Source organism: Knufia obscura (genome assembly GCF_036327395.1).
Source record: "Knufia obscura strain CCFEE 5817 isolate CBS 148926 chromosome Unknown scaffold_3, whole genome shotgun sequence".
Lineage (NCBI taxonomy): Eukaryota > Fungi > Ascomycota > Eurotiomycetes > Chaetothyriales > Trichomeriaceae > Knufia > Knufia obscura.
Genome location: NW_027042689.1, coordinates 1,559,364 through 1,579,538, shown reverse-complemented (window position 1 = coordinate 1,579,538; position 20,175 = coordinate 1,559,364). Strand labels below are relative to the sequence as shown.

The window sequence follows — 20,175 nt, the reverse complement described above, 5'->3', positions numbered from 1 at the left end:
TCAGCGATTCTTTGACGTCACGTTCGAGATCTACTGGCAATGGGACGAGAAGCGCTGGCTATCTTTGGTCAAGAAGTCCCCTATGATAGACTGGAGAAAGATCAGCTACGGGGTTTGGAAGGGCCATGTCGAGGAGGAGAGTCGCCTGTGATGTTCAATGTTCAAGGGCTGGAAAGATATCGGAACAACAGCTAGGCATGTTGGAACCGGGCGACCAGAAGAGGCTTTCAGGCTTAAATGTTGCGGAAGAGCGAATCCGAGAGCATGTCGGTCATGTTGGCTACAGTGACGACTAAGAAGGAGGGCAGGAGGTAGTTTCCTGCATATGACCACTATGCGGCGTTTGTATTCTTGTGAAGATTTCCGTCAAGGAACTGCGAATGTGGCCAGGAACCGAAGTGCAAGGTGGCGGGCACCCGAATGATTCAATTCTGTTTGCTGTCACCTTCAGCATCTCCATAGGTATTTAATGGTCGTGCAGAAAGTCCCTGCCAAATTAATGTCAAGAAAATCACAGTCCAAGATTGCTCCTTCCTGGAAAGAGCTCATCAATCTACCAATAAATCCACCGAAGTAGCCACATCCACGCAACATGCCGCGCATCACCGACCTCCCAGACGAGATTCTCCTTCAGATCATCCAGCGTCTCTACGACCTTCATGGCAATGATATATTCGCCTTCTCGCTCTGCACTGTCGCCACCACGAATCGGCAATTTCTCAGGCTTACCTACGAGATGTACTGGCAAGAGTCGAAGGGCGCCTGTTCCAGCCTGGACGACCCCAAGTCTTACGAGGGATCCAGGAAACTTATGTACAATGCGTGGAAGCTTCACATCAAGAGCAAGAGGACTGCGTAGTAAAACGACAAGGAACCGCACGGCGAAGAAGAAGGGCACATTTGATGAACTGCTCCGGATCGTGCCAGCTCTGTGAGCTATATAGGGTCGGTCGTGGAGGTAGCAGCTCAGTCCGCACCATAGAAGGACCTGGGTACGAGAGAAAACATATGAAGGCATACCACGGGAGAGTATCAAGGAGTGGAGACATCCTATGCGGGCAGCAGAATCATCCTCATGAATATCATGATAAAGCACTCATAGTGTAGCACAATACGTGCCCGTCTTCGAGGCAAGTGTGCCAATCCATCACAACGATCAACCGTCCTCAATGCTTGAGCACCATCAGCCTCTGCCACCGTTTCTCATCCGATTCAGGTACCCCCTCGTCCTGCCCGGATGCCACATAAGCGTTCTTCACTTAAAGCCCAGGTCGGACCCCAGCGATCGATTCGAATGAACTCCTTCCAAACATCGTAGTCCGACTCGCATGTAGGTTCAGCCACATCACCTTCCCACACTATGCCTACCTTCAGTGCTCTACTTTTGTGCTCGCAGAACATGGCGAAGGAGAGCTCTCGCCATTTTTGACAAACATCCTTGATCGTTCTGATCAGGCTCCATGTGTCGGTATGAAGGGGATCATGGTAGAGCTGTCGGAGAACATGGAGCAGGATCTCGTTTGGGAGGTCGTTGATGTGTGGCATTGTCTGGTAGCCGTTAGGTATGTCTTGATATCATGTCACTGGAAAGGTCTATCGTACCTGCTGAGATTGGTTTGTGGGAGGTAGCCTGTGCGGTGTACTGGTGTGACAGGAGATTGATTGTGGTGTACTCCCAAACCACCCAGATGGTGGTCAGATAAAGTACGTCCAGGACGAGTTGAAATCTGAGAGAAGTGTTACTGTGGCTGTGTCGAGCAGTAAACACTTTCAGGAAGCGATGACTGATACGCACGCCGTGAAAGCTCGAAAAGCAGATTATCAGAATTTCCAAATTTGTCTTTGCCATTGTGCAAGTCGACCTTTTCACTCAGCCTCTGCGAGAGGGATCCTTGCCTTGGCAGCTTTGGTACGCACCACTTGACTCTGGCCAGTAGCTTCACCAATTACCACTCACACAACTGCAACGACTTTCACACCACCAGCACCACCCCAATCCCCATCCAAAATGCCACACATAACATCCCTCCCAGACGAGATCCTCCTCACCATCGCCGGCTACATCTACGCCGACGATCTCTACGACCATTCCATGCCATCCCTAGCCGCAACATCCCAGCGTTTCTTCGACATAACCTTCGAGGTGTACTGGCTGCACCGCGTCAAGCATTTCGCCACGAAAAGTGCAGGGGATGAACTGGTGGTAAGACGCGAGTATTACCGTGGTATTTGGACGGAACATGTGAAGGCTCTAGACATAGATGTGGAGCGGATGAGAAGCCTTGACACAGTGATACGTGGAGTGGAGCGGCAGCGGAAGCTTGAAGTGGAGGAACCTTGGTTGTTGTGTTTGTGGGATCTTGATGAAATCGAAATGTGATGCTGTATTAACGGCAGGAACCGACCTTGCCTCGCGAGATGATGATGGTAGCGAAAGCAAGCACCGACCAGGACAACAAGAAGGACTGATTTGGGAAAATGTTGGAGGAAGTACCTGGGACTCCCTGAAGGCCTCCTCGAACGCAAAACGTGATATTTGCCGACTACACGATGCCTCACCGCAACCTCTTCCGCAAAGCAGCCATGCGCTTCTCATACGCTCTCAACCTCATCTCAGCAGCCTGGTCCTTTAAACAGCTCCAGCCCGACGGACCAGAGTCCCACAGACGTTTCTTCCAGAAGTCCATCGCAACTTCCCTCTCCGTCTCCGTCCTATTTTTCAGGAATTCCATTTTATGTTTCGCCACGACGAACTTGAATTCTGCGAGAAATATTTCGAAGGCTACGTTTCGCCACCGCTGGCAGACCCAGCCGACGATGGGTATATAGAGTTCGAAGTCAGTGATGTGGCAAGGATCATCGTCGAACTCGTTGGGGCCCGCGAGGTGGGAGAAGATCTGGAAGAGAATTTCGTTTGGAATGTCGTTGAATTTTGCCATGGTTCAATGTTTTTCAGGTATTGCTCGGTATCTGGGTCTATATGGGGCTGTGGAAAGTGGTATCGTCGGCGCGACAGACGCGGCAAGGTACGACTTTGGAATCTGGAAGATGTTGACTTGGTGATGGTGGTATACAAAAGAAAGGTTCTAACGGAAAGTGGCCATATCTATATAGGCCCAAAGAAGCCGAGCCCGTTCGTGCTTCAGTGACCGTCGATCTCGGGAAGTGCTAGCGGCTGGTGTGCGAGACGTTTGCAGAGCTCGAAGCCATCGAAAGCAATCGAGGGAGTGATCGTCTTGCTGGGCGACATCGAGAAAGTATGAAGGATAGAGTCGCATGTAGTGAGCCAGTCAGGAAGGCCATCGAAGTGTTTGCAATGTGAATTATGGCGAGTGCCAGGCACCACAGAGTCTGTACCAATTCAACTGTCACATCTAGATCGTTTCCAGTACTCTCTAGCTGTAAAATTCGGTTCCCATCAAGTATTTGCCGTTTTCTGTCGGATGTTAGACGCGGCTAGTGAACCATTAGAAGGTCGGTGCAGGATAGTGGCGCTTCCTCTGCACCAGCATTAGGGACAACCAGCCATATGTGAGAGCAATAGTCGAGACTTGGCCCAAGGGCTTGGAACAAACGAAATGCAATTGGAATTTCTATACCAGATACCAGGCCATCCGCTCACAGGCTTCTGGTGTGCTGCTTCTTCTCGAAAGTTTATATACACAGCAGACCTCACACAGCCAATCTGCTTTTCTTTCTGCTTGTTCCTACTCAATGCCACCTTACTGTGCGCCAGTGGCAGTCGGCTTCGTCGTAAGAGCCTTCTCGACATCAATCACGCTCTGCTGTAGAACCTGCTGCAGGAACTTGGGGTTCTCCAGCTCCTTGCTAACCTTCGCAATGACTGAGTCGGCCAGATCCTTCTGTTGTCGCACCTTGACTTGTCCCTCGTATCGAACCCAGGAGTCAAGAACGGTCTTAGCTTCGGCGGCAAGGGCGGTCCTCTGTTCGAGTTCGAAAGCTTGGGCTTCGAGCTGGGCGGTTTCCTAGAACCGTGTATTAGCTGTGCCCGATTTATGTACTCTGGCGTCATCCCATGACCTACCTTGCTAACGGCGAAAAGATCCTTGGTGATTTCAACGACGTTTGATAGGGGCTTCACATCTTCGATTCTGGTCTTGACGGCCTCGGCATGTCCCTTCCTAGCCGTGTTCAAAATGTCCTTGAATTTCTGAATCGTGTTGTCGGACCACTCCTTGTACATAGGTCCACCATAACTGAAGATACCATAGAAGGTAGTGAGAAGGCAGAATGCGATGACGGATTCCTCGTTCAGCACGTAGAGTTCATTGCTGATTGCCCAGATTGAGAGACCAGTTCCGACGGAGAGAATGCCAGTCTTGGAGGCAATGCTGTTGCCTGGAAGAGCGTCGATGATTGTCTGAGCGCGCTTCTTGGGGTCTTCGGTGGGAACGTTCGACTGGTATCGTTGTTGGGAGACCGGGGTCGTGAGGGAGGGGAGGACTCGGGGAGCGAGGGTTGGTCGGAGTTTCGTGGCGCCTGTTGCAGCATGTTAGCTTCGCTGATCTTGTTGGAGGACGTGGTGAAGACCATAGCACTTACTGACAGCGCTTCTGGCGAGTCGGGAGGCCATGGTGTGTGATTATCTGCTCGCTGAACTTGTCGTCTCCTAAGCTTGACGTACCTTGAAGTTGAGCTTTGAAGTTCTTAGCTGCGCAGCTCTCCATGTGGCAGGTTTACCGAGCGCCAGGACATGTTGCCTCAGGCAAGACGGCTCTAGAGAGTGAAGCCTGAGGCAACATACGAGCATCGAACCCAAACTCGGGTCGCAACTACGATCGAGAACGATTAATTCCAGTTCTCAAACATCCTACACCCAGCACCCATAAATTCCTGCCTCTACGCCGGTATAATCCAAAACAACCCTCCCCAATCGCTCACCAGAGACCATCGCGACGATACCACGAAAAGCAAACCAAATACTCAAAACAACAACAACACAACCATGCCCCCAACCCTCCAAGAAACCCACTACGCCCTCTACCCCCTCGTCCCCGACTCCCTCCAACACAACACCCGCATGCTCTCCAACCTCCGCAGCATATCCTCCCTCTTCCTCGGCATCGCAGCCGGCATCCTAGGCCTAGAATCCCTAAACGGCTTCCTATTCTACTTCATATCTCAACAACTCATCAGCTCGCTGTTTTATTTCCTGCTCGTTGAGGGTGAGCCGGAGCGGTATTTCGCGGGGAATGTAGTCAAGACGACGGGTGCGAAGGGTGGAGAGGGGAAGAGGGTGGGTGCGTGGAGGGATGTTTGGCTTGGTGGGGGCTTGTTTACGGAGGGGTTGAGTGGGTTTGTGCTGGGTTGGGCGGGCGTGGGTGGGGTGATACGGTAGGCTGAGTCGCATTTCTGGGAAGGTTCAGGTCAAGCGCAAGACGAGGCTACGAACTTGGAACGAGGATGCATGGAATATTCGCAAGAGCAGGATGGAGATAACATGCTAGCTACTGGCAGTACGATTTTAACACTGGGTGGGCCAGTGTATCTTGTCTACAGCTCACGCGAGAGCTGCAGTTTGTTCGCAACGCTGTCTGGTAACACTTCTTTCGTGCGCAAGCCATTATTGGAACTGTGCCCTGATAGCAAAATGCAGGCACGACCACGCAGCACACCATCCCGCTTGGCTCTTACTACCAATGTGCTGGCCAGCCTCGATACAAGTCATGTGCACTAAGCTGGCCATGACGCGCTGTGGCGATTCCACATTCAGCCTGCTGCACACCAGCAGCACCCACCTACCCATCAAAGTACACTGAAAGCACGTAACACCAGATCCAACCTCAACCGCGCCTGCACACATCCCAATTCAGCCATAAGCTCGCTACACCCCTTCGGTCATCGCAATTCATCACGATCACCATATCTGGCAAGTGATGCTCCCGAAAACAAGGGTTCGGCCTCTTTATGAAAGGAAGAGGCTTGGGAGCACAGTGCACTGCAGAAGATCGGCGTGTACGGTAACACTGCTGAGGGTGTGTTACTGTATCATGTGTTTGTTGGTCGTAGAGGAGAAGGAGGACTTGATATTTCCTCCTGGCAACAGAATACTTGCCACGCCGGTCTACGATACAAGCTGGAGTAGCAGTCACTGCAGCAGCGTGTTCAAGGGGCACCGCGAATGCAATGTTCGTCTAAGGTCAGCAAAACGGATGCTGAGAGCACTTGCGCGATGCGAACAATCAGATCTCGTAGTTCTCGATCAGGACGAAGAATTGTCGATCCTTGCTTTCCTCTTCGCTCGCTCGCTCTCAGTACATTCTGACGCCTATCATTCCTCCCTTCCCTTTCTCGTCACCGAAATCAAACGTCACACCCAGGTCTCGAAAGAAAGGCTCGCCCAACACCCAGACATCTCTCATGCCGGCTCCCTGCCACTCCTTCCGCACACCCATCATAGTCTCCACAATGATACCAATGCAATATCCTGTGCTAACCTCGTCGCTCGTGTCATTGCCACCACTGCTCGCGTTGACTTTGCCAAGACTAAATCGTCCACCAGCTGGACCATGAACCAGGTCGTCGCCAGTTGCCGAGGAGCGCGCGACTGGAAACCGCCACCCTGCGATCTCGAATGCAATGTCTACCTCGTTCAGACACGGGAAAGTATGGAACGGTCTTGCTTCTTCAGTATTGTCGTCTCGGCCAAGCACGGACGACAAGGAGCGTGCTCCTGGTATCGACTCGTATATTGTCCTCGCGACACCAACCGGCGCAAGGATGAAAGGGCAATTGATGTCAAGTAACACCGGTTGGTTCCTGAGCACCTTGATCCCGTTGACCCACACTCCACCCATAAGTGTCATGTGCCATCCGCTCACGGCGCCACTGCCGACATCAGTCCACTTGAAGTGGTGTTCGTGTGTGCTTCCAGGTGGAATAGCGAACGCCATGGCACCTTTGATTTCTTCTTCCATCTTTTGTTGTTCGGACTCTATATGCAAGGCGCCAAGGTACTTTAATCCTGTCTCTGCGCGAATCTTGGTTTCTTCGATGGAGATCGCGATTGTACCGCCAAGGGAAAGAACACCGGTCATGCTGTCGAGAAGTGTGAGACTGAAGACATTGTGTTCTATTGACTTTTGGTCGAGCAACTGCCGCAGAAAGCTGGGTGCGTCGAGCCGGGAGAGTGGGTCTGAGGTACCTGGCGGCGAGAGACCGAGGATTGTGCCGCTTGCGTGAAGAGTGTGGTGGCTATACTTTGGGGGTTTGCAGAGTGGAAACTGAAGTCGGAGGGACGTCGAAGAAGAGAGGTGAAAAATCTCGGAGGGTGCTTCGCAAAGATGGTGGGCGTAGGCGGAGGAAGTCCCTATCAGCACTTAGCATATTGCAGAACGAATGTTGAGAGTGCATACCATGAGTCGTCGAGAGGAATGTGTCGTACTTTGACCCTCGTCCACTTTGTGTCATTATTGTGTAGAAGTCTGGGCTGAGCATGTCGATGTCAACATCCAACGTCTGTAGAGGCTCGCCAATGGCAACCTTCGCATACCTAATGTCATATCAGCATCGATCGCGTTAAGGATGTTGAGTGACTTACCAGTTCCCATCAATGCCGGCTCCATCGAGCATGTAATCATCCGCGCTGTCTGGACCATCATGCCAACGTCTGACTATTCTGTTGCCATCGACATCAGAGTAGGTCCTCGCATATCGGCGTTCGATACGAGACAACGTCTCTGAAAGTGATGTGAGGTTTGCTAGCTCATGTCTAGCGAACCGACCGCCTCTGCGATAAATTGGTAGGTGAAGGCCAACATTCTCCGCAGGAACATAGTAAGCGAGGCAGGAAAGCGAGAAGAACAGACCAACAAGGAGCATGTTTGGGTCAAGGTGCACCGAGGAAAGAAGGAAAGCGCAGGCGTGGAAAGAAAATTTGGAAAAGATGGTGAAGTGCAAAAAGTGGAAGTTACGATGAATGCACCTCCCACAATCACCATTATCTGGGCGAAGACCTCAATCTCTCCTCAAAATACTGCGAGAGGTCTTCTGCTTCGGACAGCTTCAAAGCTTCATCGACATTCGAGACAAAGTATCGAGGTCCTCCACACATCTCGACGATACCTGAATCTTCGAATCTGCTGTAGACTTGTGTTCGTCTGTGAGGCAACCTGCAGAATATGACTCTAGCACCTCTGTCAACATATGCCTTCACTATTTCTGCTAGCACTTGAGTGCCTGAACCGTCAATGCTGGTGACACCGTGTACATCGAATATCACGTTTCTGTTGTGCTCCTCGTGCCGTACCCGTGGCAACGATGGATGTGCCTTGTTAGTGCCATATTGCTCCAGTCGCCTTAATCTCGTCCTCATATCACCAGTGTTAGCGAATGTCAGTGGTTCAGGAATCTTCACTATCAGGGCACCCTCGATGTGCTCGACTTGGTCAGGCGCAGACTCCGCGTTCTCGAACCTGTTTGGTTGTCCTTGGACTCTGCCCAAAATCTGTATTCGAGGTTTGGCTGCGTGTTTGATGACAGCGAGTAGGGACAACGATATGCCCAGGGCTATCCCCACTGACAGAGAGTAAAAGATTGTGGACAAGAAGATGACGAACATCAACGCCAATTCCGACCATCCTCGAATCTTGATGAAGAACTTGATATCGTGAGGCGCCTCCTCGATCAACGAGTAAGCTACCACGGAAATCATGGCACTCAAGACCCCTTTCGGTAGCCAGTAAAAGTATGGAAGCAGGAATGCGACACAAAAGAGAGATATCAGACTTAGGAAGATGCTGCTCATCGGAGTAGTACCTCCAGTCGATGCGTTAATCTTGCTTCGCCCATACCCTCCGAACGCAGGCAAGGCCATGAAGCAACCGCCTATAATGTTGGCCGTTCCCAGAGCAACAAGATCTCTGTTCGCACTCAGGTTCATGCCTTTGAGCTCTGACGTTCCTTCGCCCAAGCTTTTCGCCGCTACTGAGGATTCGAAGAACCCAAGTAGAGCGATCAGCACTGATGTGCCTAAAGCTGTATCGATATGCTTGACATGGCTTGTTGCAAGCGGCCAATGGAAAGGTATGCCAGAGCCTTCTCCTGCTTTTACATCACCGAGCAGTGCTAGGCCTTGCTTGTTCCACTCGTACTTCCATGCAAGTATTGCTGACAAGACGACGACCAGGAAGCGGTCAGGAAAATAAGCCATCGAAGGATATCTTGGCTGCATCTTCTTTTTCAACTGCCTGAAGACCATGATGATAGCAAAGGCGCTAAACGACACAGCCGCGGTCAGCTTGTGCGTCTTGTGAATCTTTTGGAATATGAAGACGATTTTGTCCCAACTGCTTCCATGAGATATTTTGTGTGCTTTCAAACCCAGCTCAGGGATCGCCTGATCGACAAGAATGACGAAGCCTATTGCGCTGATGAAGCCTCGAAGGAAAGGCCGACTCAGGACGCTATCGAGGAAGCCCAGTCTTGTCAACCCGGCCACGAGAATGACTGCACCTGCAAGACTCGTCACGACCCCTGCTATCTGCGCGTTCAGCACACTTGCGTCATCGTTCGAGCTTCCCCTGTCTATACACTCCCTCACCACTTGTCCAACAAGCAGTGAACCAGCAGCTTCCGGACCAACTACCATCTGTGGGCACGTGCCGAGCAGAGCGTAGACGAGAGGGTTGAACACAAAAGCGTATAGCCCGTTGACAGGCGGAATATGACCCAAGTTCGCAGCATATGATAACGACATCGGAATGTAGAATGAAGCCATAGTCAGCGCAGCAATCAAGTCTCCTTGAAACCATGACATCCTGTATTGCGTTATCCATCTCAAGAATGGAAAGTAGTATGTCAAATACATCCACCTTTGACCCTTCACGCCTTTCGCAGATGCTAACTGTTTCGTTGTACTCCTGCTCTTGTTCCACGACAGGGTGTCTATGATTGAGTCGCCCAGAATTGCGTGGGCTGCGGCTCTATAACCTCCAGGTGGCGCACCTGGCTCAGGAGGTGTACCGCCGAAGCCGTTGAGCATGCTGCTGGTTGTGTAGCTTCGTACAGATTCTGGGCGAGGAGAGAAAGTGCCGTGATTGCAGTTCCGGAGACCGCATACTCGTGGATCGTGGTAGGTTTCGAGCAGCCTCGTCCGCTCATCCTGCTCAATTTGTGTTGGTTCGGCTACGAAGCCTTCTGCTTCTGTGCTATCACCGTTCACGGGAGGGAAAAATTCGCCAGTCGTGGTCTCGCTCGTGCTTGGGTCGAGTGCTGCAGGTGCCTGCTCGCTGGTGTCTGAGCTGTCGCTCTGCTGATAGATTGGCGCATGCCTCTCTTCGGGCGACATGTTCGTTGCTTCTCGTAATCGACTCGGTACAGTAGGCACATGCTGTACTGAGGGACCCCTCGAATGCGTCGACCGTGCCGGAGACTGAGGAGGCGTCCTCGACGGCGAACCAGCGGCATTAGGTGGTGATGACATTGTGCTCGGTGGGTGGTAAAGGAGGCTCCTGTTGTTGCACTTCCATGTCGTGGTGATGATTTTCTTGAACTCAATCACCTGCACCGAAGGATGATCATATGCCAGAAGCAAAACATTATTCTAACATTCCGAGCCGACTGAAACGGACGCTAATTTTGTCGAGCAAATCGAAGCTCCTGAGTTGTGCACAAGCATTCTGGTTCCGTCACCAAGCATTAACGGCTTCGAATCGACAGAGGCAAGATACGGCAAGCCCACCAGAGCCTCACCATAGTCAAGCCGCCCTCGTCGATGGGTAGATGGTTATATAAAAGCGGGATCACAATGTGTCGGAACTTGGCCACTGGCGTGAGTATGCCCAGAAGACCGGGCGCCGAAGTCACGGCTATACTGCTATCATGATACTACGTAGTTATGTTTCGTCCTAATACTTCTGAGTATCTTCCGCATCATATCGTCGGGTAACTTATACTAGTGGACTATCTGCTGATGAATATTACTCTGTATGCATTCTGAATTAATCAAGTCGCCTGGGGTTTCGCAAAATGCAGGTGATGGACGAAGTAGTTGTTGCCAAAAGTCTTACCTTCCAATGACTCAGGTGAGACTTCTCAACTGATCATGAACGTAGCCTGCGAAAGTCTTTCAGTCCTCGCTAGCTCCTTGAACTGAGGCCGACGCAATAATGAGAAGTTAGCATCTGACCAAACGACTTGGTCGTACCTAAGGAAGTAACCCCCTTCTGCTTAGGCTAGGCCATGCCCGGAAATCAGGCTTCAAGGCATGAACATCCAGTCTTGGCTTTTGTCCCGCGATGGCAAGGCTCAAAAGTTGTCCTTGACTCACCTACACAGACTTAGACTTCAATCGCAACCACAAACAACCACCAACTCGCTATCCTCCCATACTTGCAACAGTAATTGAGGCGTCCTTACGCTATACCCGACTCGCGACGAAACCGCAATCATGGCGGCCGACCCAGAATCCCTCACCAACTGCCGCTTCTACGAAGAGAAGTACCCCGAAATCGAATCCTTCGTGATGGTCAACGTCAAACAGATAGCCGAAATGGGTGCCTACGTCAAACTGCTAGAATACGACAACATCGACGGCATGATTCTGCTGTCCGAACTCTCCCGCAGACGTATCAGATCCATTCAGAAACTTATTCGAATTGGTCGAAATGAGGTAGTCGTGGTATTGCGAGTTGACAAGGAGAAGGGATATATTGATTTGTCGAAACGAAGAGTGTCAGCCGAAGACATTGTGAGGTGCGAGGAGAGATACAACAAGAGCAAGAGTGTGCATTCTATCATGCGACATGTGGCTGAGAAGACGAAGACGCCGATTCTGCAACTGTACGAGAAGATTGGCTGGCCACTCAACAAGAAGTATGGTCATGCAAATGACGCCTTTAAGCTGTCGATCACAAATACAGAGGTGTGGAACGATGTTGAGTTCCCGAGCGATGCCGTGAAGGATGAGTTCGTGAGCTACATCAGCAAGAAGCTTACGCCGCACCCAACCAAAGTCAGAGCCGATGTAGAGGTTACCTGTTTTAGATACGACGGCATTGACGCGGTCAAGGATGCGCTGAGGAAGGCTGAGCAACACAACACCCAGGATAACCAGGTCAAGGTCAAGCTTGTGAGCCCGCCGCACTATGTATTGACCAGTCAGTGTTTGGATAAGACGGTCGGCATTCAGTTGTTGGAGCAGGCCATAAAAGATATCGATGCCACGATCAAGGGTGCCGGTGGTGGTTGTGTCGTCAAGATGGCACCCAAGGCTGTCACAGGTGAGCATTACCCTGAAGTGGTGTTGGGAGCAATACTAACATCATACCAGAACACGATGATGCAGAGCTACAAGCACTCATGGACAAGAGAGCGAAAGAGAACGAGGAAGTCTCTGGCGACGAAGACTTGTCAGAATCAGATGATGCTCCAGAGATTGCTTAGACATGATTGCTGGTCGAGATCTCGGACTCGGCATTTACGACAAAAGTTATGCTACCTTGATGAAATGACTCATGACCACTGTAGCAGTCGTATGGCTTTGTTCGACGACAGTTTGGAAGCAGCTTGCTCACAAAGCTGCCTGAAACTGTCTGATGAAAGAATTCTATGTTCAAGGAGGAACGCGAAATGATGAAGCATGTGCAACGATACCTGGACCAGCGCGAGAGAGAGGCGAATGTTTCTAAGTCACATACTGATGGTGTGAGAACCAAGCATTCTGCCACATCCCCATAGAGGTCATTCTTTGATGGTAGTCAATTACAGGAAAGAGCTCTCTAGCTGAGCCACCGCTAGGGGAACCATATTTATGAAGTGCTAGTATATATCGTTTGCGCACAGAAGAACATACACCTGTATGGCTTCTCACAGATTATCCCTTGATTTCCTTCCATGTTTACCACTATGACTTTCAATAGCTCCTCTGTGAATGACTACTTCCTTCTCAAAGATACATTTGTGCAGGACTTGGAGCGGACGCCGCAGACCTATAATGTACATACTACTGATGCGGCAAGAGAACTATTGGCTGGACCCACTTTTTGGTATCACCTGTACTGGGCACTATATATGCTTACACTGATTTACATGATCATTACTGGCATGCTCGCATCCTCAAAACGTCAATCGGATAGCATCTTCTGGGCCGCCTTCAATGACAACTCCAGATTTGCCTTTCAGGCCTGTGCGATAATCCTCATTCAATCGACGCTCTCGTTGTGGCTGCAAGAGACAGCTATCAATTGCTGCTGGACTTCACCAGTCATTTTCGGGGTCAGGTTGCTGCTGACAATTACCATACACTCAACAGCCCATCTTATCTAGCTCGACAGGTCGAGAGATTGTTCGAGGCTGCTTCAACGTCGTGGCTTGAGTTGCGCCGCACATCCTAACTCAGGGGCACGCCACTACCCTGATAGGGAGCATATACCAGGACGTATACTTATCAATGTCACTCGAAGCTTGAGGTCGGCTAATTCACAAGTCTATGAATCGTCCATAAAGTATCTATCACTAATGGTCAAGTAAAGCTACTCTGGTGTTCCCCAGCTGGACCAACCATGGTGATGCTCATGCCCTTCCGAGCTTGTTGCTCTACTCAGGCAAGAAGCGCAAGCCTACTGTCCAATTTGATCCCTTCCCTTTCGGTCAAGCGGCTGCTGGCTACTCACCCGAACCCGGTTCAACTACGCGCATTCTCCTCTACGACCACAAGGCAGCTACGAACAACAGAGCTTCAACCCACCCACTTTCCATCCCTCAAGTGCCAGTCAGATCGCTTATGGGATGACATCCACTCCACAGCCTCCTTTGGCGAAGGTCGCCGCTATGGCGATGAATCAGAAGAAACCGGGCTCTCTCGGCTCACCCTGTCTGATTCCGACAAGCAAGCCCGCGACTGGTTCGTCGAAACAACCAAATCTCTAGGATGTGAGGTAACAGTCGACTCCATCGGCAACATCTTCGCCATCAGGCCAGGCATTAAGAACGATGTCCCTGCTACATTTGTGGGAAGTCACCTCGACTCACAGCCGCTGGGCGGACGCTTCGATGGCGTTCTAGGCGTCTGTGCTGGTGTTGAGATGCTCCGTGTGCTCGACGACAACTGGATCGAGACAGAAGGACCAGTAGGTGTCGTCAACTGGACAAATGAAGAAGGCGCACGCTTTCCAATCTCAATGATGGGCAGCGGTGTTTGGGCCGGTGCAAGAGACTTACAAGCAACATATGATCTACAAGAGGTATCTGCAGGAGCAGACGGACGCCGCTGTACCGTAAAGGAAGAACTCGAACGAATAGGTTACTTAGGAAGCACACCAGCACAGCTCAAAGACGGAGGCATGAGAATGGCAGGCCACTTCGAACTCCACATCGAGCAAGGTCCACGCCTCCTATCCATGAAGAAAAAAGTGGCAGCCGTGACGGGCGTACAAGCCTACAAATGGTTCGAAGTCCATGTCAATGGACAATCATGCCACTCAGGCACCACGCCCATGAACTTCCGTAACGACGCACTGTACCTCGCCTCGAGGCTTATCCATAATGCCAACAGGCTGGCCAGAGATCAATACAACCACACTCGGAAGCAATATCTCGCTAGCGTCGGTATCATCACGGCCAGTCCTGGTAGCGTCAATACCGTTGCAGACCATGTAATGTTCACACTCGATATCAGGGCGGAGACGGATGAAGAGTTGCAGGCCTTCGAGACGATGATTAGGGAGTCCTTTTCGGAAATGGTATTGGACGTTAAGCAGAAGGTGGGAAGGCCCGGCTTCAAGAAGGGGGACAAGAAGGCGGCCTTGGACAAAGCAGGGAAGGGCACGCTTAGTGTGGAAATCAGAGAGACGTTTCACAGTCCGGCTGCGAAATTCGATGAGACGGCTGTTGGGTTTGTGGTGGGGGCTGCGCGCGGCGTTTTGGGTGAGGGAGAGAAGAAGGTGCCGAGGATGATATCGGGGGCGGGACATGATAGTGTTAATACTGCGCGGCATTGTCCTACTGCTATGGTGTTTGTGCCGTGTAAGGATGGGGTCAGTCATCATCCGGAGGAGTGGTGTGAGGAGGAGGATTGTGCTGTGGGTACAGATGTGATTATTCAGAGTGTGCTTAGATTTGATCAGTGGAGGAGTGAGCAGGGACATTTTGCTGGTTGAGGTCTTGCAATTGGGTCGCCAAGGCCATCAGTTCCTCTGCGGTCATACGAAGGAAAGGAGCTGTGGCCGTGAGCAAGGATGTTTCCGTGCAGTCAAGGCAGACGTATCACAAGTCACCTCACTCCTTGGAACGGTAGAGCGAATCAGCCTCAGAAGATTTGGTGGACGCGGAACGGCTTGTAACATTTGACATTGTATTTTGGCAGCGTTCATGGTTTTCCATCTAGCCATGATGCTACTCATGACATGGACCATCCCACAGTGCAAGACATTGCATACTATGACCTGCATGGTCATATCAGTCGTCGACTACCTTCAGTCGCATATAGCTTTCGACCTCTAAAGTCATGCACAATGAATCATCCGCAGACTTCCTTGACTCCGACGTCAGTGCCGAGCCTGGTCCATGCTTGTATTGACCGAACAAGAGGAGTAGAACAGCAACAACACCATAAGAGTATTGCACCGCTTACTTTCTGATCTGTCGCTGGTAGAACGCCAACTCCTCACCCTCAAGGACGTAACCATCACATCGACCGCTCTGACCTGGTCTCGACGAGACAACAGCATACAGACGACCAGCCTCAAACTGTCTCTCCAGAGCAGCCTCAACCTTACCCATCTGCTTCACTCTCTCCTCGTGCTTGTGCTGCACACTCTTGCTAACCTTCTTCTCCGCATCAGCCTGCTGCTCCTTCTGCTGTCGTCTTCGGCCCAAAGCAGTACCATAGTGAGCCTCATACCACGTTCGGAACGGCGCAGCATCGATCTGCACAACGGCGGACTTGGTCAGGGTATTCGTTCGGACGAGTTCGTTGTTGGAAGGGTGGAACGCCACGACGATGACACGGGTCTTTCGCGAGATGCCCTCGGAGCCCCAGCTGAAGTTGCCGGCCTCGAGTCTCAGACCTCTGAACTTTCGGTTGCCGCCTCGGGTTCGGACTAGATGGATGCGCTTGGCTCCGATTCGAGTGTTGGCTGGTTGCCGACCTTTCTCGAAGGCTCTGCAGGATGTTTGTTAGACACCGTTTTAGTCTGCAGGGTTACGAGGTGTTGAGTTACCTCTTCTTTCTGTAGTAGGAGCGCTTTGCACCGGTTTCGGACCGCTTGTGGCGGGAGTCTCGTGATATACCCATGATTGCGGTGCTAGACTGTATGAGATGTTATGTTAGTTCTGTAAGAGTCTTGAGTGTGGTGTTTTGCGCAGGAAACTTTTGAGGCTCGAAGTTTCGCAGTGTGCCGCGTTTGCGAGATTCGACGGTGCCCAAAGATTTCCTGCGCATTGCTGACATACCTGACTCTATTTCAGTCTTTCTGCAGGCAATATGAAAAGTTGTGGGTTGGCGATATCAAAGAATGTGGTTGTCGTTTGTGGTCACCTCAAATCGAAGAATCGCAGGCGGACTCTAGTGTGAGGCTTGGCAATAATTTCACGCACATAAATTTGCCAAGACTTTCGGCGCTAGCGGGCACCTGCGATCTTCAACAAATAGTTTGGAGGAACACGACCATTACATTTCGCATAACCACAACTCTCTCGACAAAATACCGCGCATTGTACACGATTCCCCGAAGAGCGCCTGGAACTCGTGACAATGTACGTATAAGCACGAATATTGGCAATGCGCAAACGCTAACAGTTGGCGCAGGCTTATCCCAAAGGCTGATCGCAAGAAGATCCACGAGTACCTCTTCAAGGAGGGTGTACTCGTGGCCAAGAAGGACTACAACCTCCCAAAGCACCCCGACATTGACACCAAGAACCTCTATGTAAGAGCTTTACCCTCGCCATCTGGTCTCTCACTAACATCTCCCTTCAGGTCGTAAAGGCAGCTCAATCCCTCACCTCCCGAGGCTACCTCAAGACCCAATTCTCCTGGCAATACTACTACTACACCCTCACCCCAGAGGGCCTTGACTACCTCCGAGAATGGCTCCACCTCCCAGCTGAGATCGTCCCGGCCACCCACATCAAGCAGCAGCGACCAGCTCACCCACCACGAGGCATGATGGGCGGAGAAGGAGATCGACCAAGAGGTCGTGGTGGTCCACGACGAGACGACGGTGAAGACCGTGGCTTTGGCCGAGGTGCCCGAGAAGGTGGTTACCGACGACGAGACGAGGGTGGTGAGAAGAAGGAGGGCGCAGGTGGTGACTTTAATCCTAGCTTCCGTGGTGGATATGGGAGAGGTCGAGGTGCTCCTCCATCATCTTAGTAAGATGTTTGGAGCAGTTCTGACTATGAACGTCCTTCTACGGCGGCCACAAGTGCCGGCTGATGCGCAATTCGCTATAGAGCTCGGCACGAAATGAATAGATGCATGATGGAGGTTGATATGAGCAAGGTAATGCGGCATCTTCATGTGGGAGGCTACACTACGCTGCCATAACGAGTCTACGAATGCATGGACGTCAACCTCAAAACTACTTCACCGTGACACTGTCTTTTGTACTCGGGTTCCTATGATCGCACACGCTCTCGTAAGTGTCACATCAAGTAGCAACACAATGCCAACAACACCTTTTCGATATATATTGATACTGCACTCTATACAACGCTATCTCTCGATCCCCACACCGTCACTGTGAACGCCATGCTGAACGCTCATCACCAGCAGGCCCTCGTCACTGACGCCATCAACCCTGCAAACCCGCACCACCACCAACCATAGGACCAAGATGCACAAACCCCTCAGGAATAATAATCCCACTCAACGCATCCTCCCCAGAATCCTCACCCCCAATATGCATTTTCTGAACAGCCACATGAAGACCGCCACCATCGCCATCGTCCTTCTCATGGTCCTTGTTGTCCTCAATCGTCGCCTGGTATTTATCCTGAATATCCGACAGCGCATGAATCACACTGTTTGGCAGACATATCCGACTTTGATCACCGAGCTGGTGGATGTTAGCCAGATTAATGGCCTTGAGACGTTCATTGCGTGCTGCTCGTTCGGCGGAGACGATTCTGTTGCGCTTCTCGATTGAGGCTCGGCGGTGGGCTTGGGCTGAGTAGGCGGTCTGTGCTTGTGGACAGAGTCGGTGGCGGTGGGTGGGTGTGACTTTGCGAGCGACCCTTCTCTGTTTTCCCTCGTGTCTTTCGACGGCGGATTTTAGCTTGGCGAGGAAGACTTTGAGCTCGACTGATGATTTGAGGTGTTCGATGTTGTACGTGGCTAAAGTCTGGTGTTGGTGCCATGTTCTGAGGTTGTTGGCGTTGCCCTGCTTGATCTTGTTGTATGATGGCCAGCTTCGCACCAGATCGGACGGAACGCTGGTGGCTAGGAAGTGCTCGAAGTTCTTGTCTTTGACCTTGTTGTCGAACCGATCTATGAGCTTGTCGTACAGCTCGTAGCCTAGAACCTTTGCTGTGGCGCGCACGTAATTGACGTGACTTTCGACAAGCTTGTTGCATAGCTTGAATAGTCTCTCCTTGTCGTCGTGACTTCCACTGAGCTCACCCTGGGCTGTGTTAAGGTCTTTGCGGACCTTTTCGTAATTGACCTGCTTACCAGGTTCAGATCTGGCAATGTCCTTGGCGAATGACTCGACTTGAAGCAGGATTCCAGGGTCTGGGTAGTCCTGATATGTGACGAGGAAATGCCATATCTCGCCTTTAGCGTCTTGTTGTAGTGCTGCGTAGAACGCTCGAAAGACCTTGTCGTCGAGTAGCGACGGACTCGACTGGAGCCCGAACGTCAAGTTCGTGAGACCATTTTGGAGTGTGTCCATTATTCTTGCGCTGTGCAGGTCGACGGTGGCCCTTCCTTGCGAAATGTGCAGTCCTTGCGCAATGTGCTTGAATCTGTTCTGAAGTGTTTCGGCTGTGGCGCTCTGGCGATATTGGTTGTATACTGGCTGTGCTCGATTAGAAGGACTAACCTGCAATTGTAAATCATGTCGAAGTCCACAGATATACTCATGACTGTTGCCGTCGACTGAAAAAAGTGGAGAGGTCGGCATGTTAGTGACAACTTCGTCGCCGGTGAAGGGGGGTGCAGTAGATCGGGCATGTGAAAGCCGCGTGTTGTGGCGAGCGCCATAGTTACCGTAGGTGTGACAGCACCGAGCATTACGCATGAGTGCAATTGCTCGTGTCAATGTGATTCGACGCTTGCGAATAACGTGTCATACTGTGAAAGTGAAGCAACATTTCATACGCTCGTGCTTCAACGAGACAGCTCGTTTGCACCAACTCGAGTATCGGTTCTCTTCGCCGCCTTACCTAGGAGGTGTATTTTGCAAGCCCATCATAGCATACAGGTCCATCTATATTTGCGAGAAGGGCACCATCACCTGGCTCGATGACCGATGTTTCTGGATAAGGACCATATCTTATCAATGCACAACCATCAATGTAGACTTAACAGCTTCATCATCGCCGCACCGAGCAAACAAGACGCAGCATACGTGTTGTCGATGGTGCGACAGTGCTGCTTCGATCCAAGCATCCAGCTTGGACGTGGTACTGTCTTGACTGTGACGAGAAGTGAAGCCGCTGCCTTTAGTCCAGCAGGCGGTTCGGCACTAGGTGAGCTCGCTGCGCCAGCACCGAGAATGGTCGCCTTTGGTTACTGGCAACTAATCTAGCCTCGTCGCAGGGTTGGACAACACCTAGCTGACAGAATGCCACAGATCTCGAGCCTGCGGAATCTGTCATGGCTCTTTCAGATAGTTGGACCTATTGGTTCTGGAACAAGGCAAAAACAGCTCACGTTCGTGGTGCTCAACGCGGTCCGTCCTGCTATGCTGGCCTGGTGATGCAGTGCCTCGAAGCAGTATGTCTTGCTGCGCAGCGGGAGAGACTGGCGACTACCAGACCATGTACTGTCAACACATTGGGAATCTAGTGAGTCGACGCGTCCTTCAGGCATCCGCGTTCATGGTTTTCTGGAGTTTGGGGGATATTGCCTGGTAAGCTGCCTTGCCATGAGCTTCCCGGCAAGTATAAGGTGTCGAGAAGAACCTTCAGATAACAAAGCTGAGCACTTTTGTTTTAGCCGCCTTCACAATTGCTGGCGGCGCTAACCACATTGGGTTAAGCTATCATCGC

General features: G+C 51.4%; 12 protein-coding genes across 12 annotated transcripts; 6 read left to right on the top strand and 6 right to left on the bottom strand.

Moving 5' to 3' along the window:
* Nucleotides 1-592: 592 nt before the first annotated feature.
* Nucleotides 593-859, top strand: PMZ80_003655 (uncharacterized protein; the record flags this gene model as incomplete). The annotated part of the gene is made up of 1 exon (XM_064872084.1): nucleotides 593-859. The coding sequence occupies one exon, from the start codon at nucleotides 593-595 to the stop codon at nucleotides 857-859; it is 267 nt and encodes an 88-aa protein (XP_064732464.1).
* Nucleotides 860-2,008: 1,149 nt separating this feature from the next.
* PMZ80_003654 (uncharacterized protein) lies at nucleotides 2,009-2,469 on the top strand (the record flags this gene model as incomplete). Its single annotated transcript, XM_064872083.1, has 2 exons — nucleotides 2,009-2,203; nucleotides 2,398-2,469. The coding sequence occupies 2 exons, from the start codon at nucleotides 2,009-2,011 to the stop codon at nucleotides 2,467-2,469; spliced, it is 267 nt and encodes an 88-aa protein (XP_064732463.1).
* An 86-nt stretch (nucleotides 2,470-2,555) lies between these two features.
* PMZ80_003653 (uncharacterized protein) lies at nucleotides 2,556-2,939 on the bottom strand (the record flags this gene model as incomplete). Its single annotated transcript, XM_064872082.1, has 1 exon — nucleotides 2,556-2,939. The coding sequence occupies one exon, from the start codon at nucleotides 2,937-2,939 to the stop codon at nucleotides 2,556-2,558; it is 384 nt and encodes a 127-aa protein (XP_064732462.1).
* A 783-nt stretch (nucleotides 2,940-3,722) lies between these two features.
* ATP4 (atp4 subunit B of the stator stalk of mitochondrial F1F0 ATP synthase) lies at nucleotides 3,723-4,594 on the bottom strand (the record flags this gene model as incomplete). Its single annotated transcript, XM_064872081.1, has 3 exons — nucleotides 3,723-3,986; nucleotides 4,046-4,500; nucleotides 4,564-4,594. 3 exons carry the CDS (start codon nucleotides 4,592-4,594, stop codon nucleotides 3,723-3,725), a joined length of 750 nt encoding a protein of 249 aa, XP_064732461.1.
* A 372-nt stretch (nucleotides 4,595-4,966) lies between these two features.
* On the top strand, nucleotides 4,967-5,359 carry PMZ80_003651 (uncharacterized protein; the record flags this gene model as incomplete). Its single annotated transcript, XM_064872080.1, has 1 exon — nucleotides 4,967-5,359. The coding sequence occupies one exon, from the start codon at nucleotides 4,967-4,969 to the stop codon at nucleotides 5,357-5,359; it is 393 nt and encodes a 130-aa protein (XP_064732460.1).
* Nucleotides 5,360-6,272: 913 nt separating this feature from the next.
* On the bottom strand, nucleotides 6,273-7,842 carry PMZ80_003650 (uncharacterized protein; the record flags this gene model as incomplete). The annotated part of the gene is made up of 3 exons (XM_064872079.1): nucleotides 6,273-7,330; nucleotides 7,377-7,513; nucleotides 7,562-7,842. 3 exons carry the CDS (start codon nucleotides 7,840-7,842, stop codon nucleotides 6,273-6,275), a joined length of 1,476 nt encoding a protein of 491 aa, XP_064732459.1.
* Nucleotides 7,843-7,960: 118 nt separating this feature from the next.
* On the bottom strand, nucleotides 7,961-10,444 carry PMZ80_003649 (uncharacterized protein; the record flags this gene model as incomplete). The annotated part of the gene is made up of 1 exon (XM_064872078.1): nucleotides 7,961-10,444. One exon carries the CDS (start codon nucleotides 10,442-10,444, stop codon nucleotides 7,961-7,963), a length of 2,484 nt encoding a protein of 827 aa, XP_064732458.1.
* A 966-nt stretch (nucleotides 10,445-11,410) lies between these two features.
* Nucleotides 11,411-12,405, top strand: SUI2 (eukaryotic translation initiation factor 2 subunit alpha; the record flags this gene model as incomplete). The annotated part of the gene is made up of 2 exons (XM_064872077.1): nucleotides 11,411-12,242; nucleotides 12,293-12,405. The coding sequence occupies 2 exons, from the start codon at nucleotides 11,411-11,413 to the stop codon at nucleotides 12,403-12,405; spliced, it is 945 nt and encodes a 314-aa protein (XP_064732457.1).
* A 1,118-nt stretch (nucleotides 12,406-13,523) lies between these two features.
* On the top strand, nucleotides 13,524-15,119 carry PMZ80_003647 (uncharacterized protein; the record flags this gene model as incomplete). Its single annotated transcript, XM_064872076.1, has 1 exon — nucleotides 13,524-15,119. The coding sequence occupies one exon, from the start codon at nucleotides 13,524-13,526 to the stop codon at nucleotides 15,117-15,119; it is 1,596 nt and encodes a 531-aa protein (XP_064732456.1).
* Nucleotides 15,120-15,588: 469 nt separating this feature from the next.
* On the bottom strand, nucleotides 15,589-16,255 carry RPS8A (ribosomal protein S8A; the record flags this gene model as incomplete). Its single annotated transcript, XM_064872075.1, has 2 exons — nucleotides 15,589-16,123; nucleotides 16,182-16,255. 2 exons carry the CDS (start codon nucleotides 16,253-16,255, stop codon nucleotides 15,589-15,591), a joined length of 609 nt encoding a protein of 202 aa, XP_064732455.1.
* A 189-nt stretch (nucleotides 16,256-16,444) lies between these two features.
* Nucleotides 16,445-17,335, top strand: PMZ80_003645 (uncharacterized protein; the record flags this gene model as incomplete). Its single annotated transcript, XM_064872074.1, has 3 exons — nucleotides 16,445-16,530; nucleotides 16,769-16,889; nucleotides 16,940-17,335. The coding sequence occupies 3 exons, from the start codon at nucleotides 16,445-16,447 to the stop codon at nucleotides 17,333-17,335; spliced, it is 603 nt and encodes a 200-aa protein (XP_064732454.1).
* A 421-nt stretch (nucleotides 17,336-17,756) lies between these two features.
* On the bottom strand, nucleotides 17,757-19,085 carry PMZ80_003644 (uncharacterized protein; the record flags this gene model as incomplete). The annotated part of the gene is made up of 1 exon (XM_064872073.1): nucleotides 17,757-19,085. One exon carries the CDS (start codon nucleotides 19,083-19,085, stop codon nucleotides 17,757-17,759), a length of 1,329 nt encoding a protein of 442 aa, XP_064732453.1.
* Nucleotides 19,086-20,175: the final 1,090 nt, after the last annotated feature.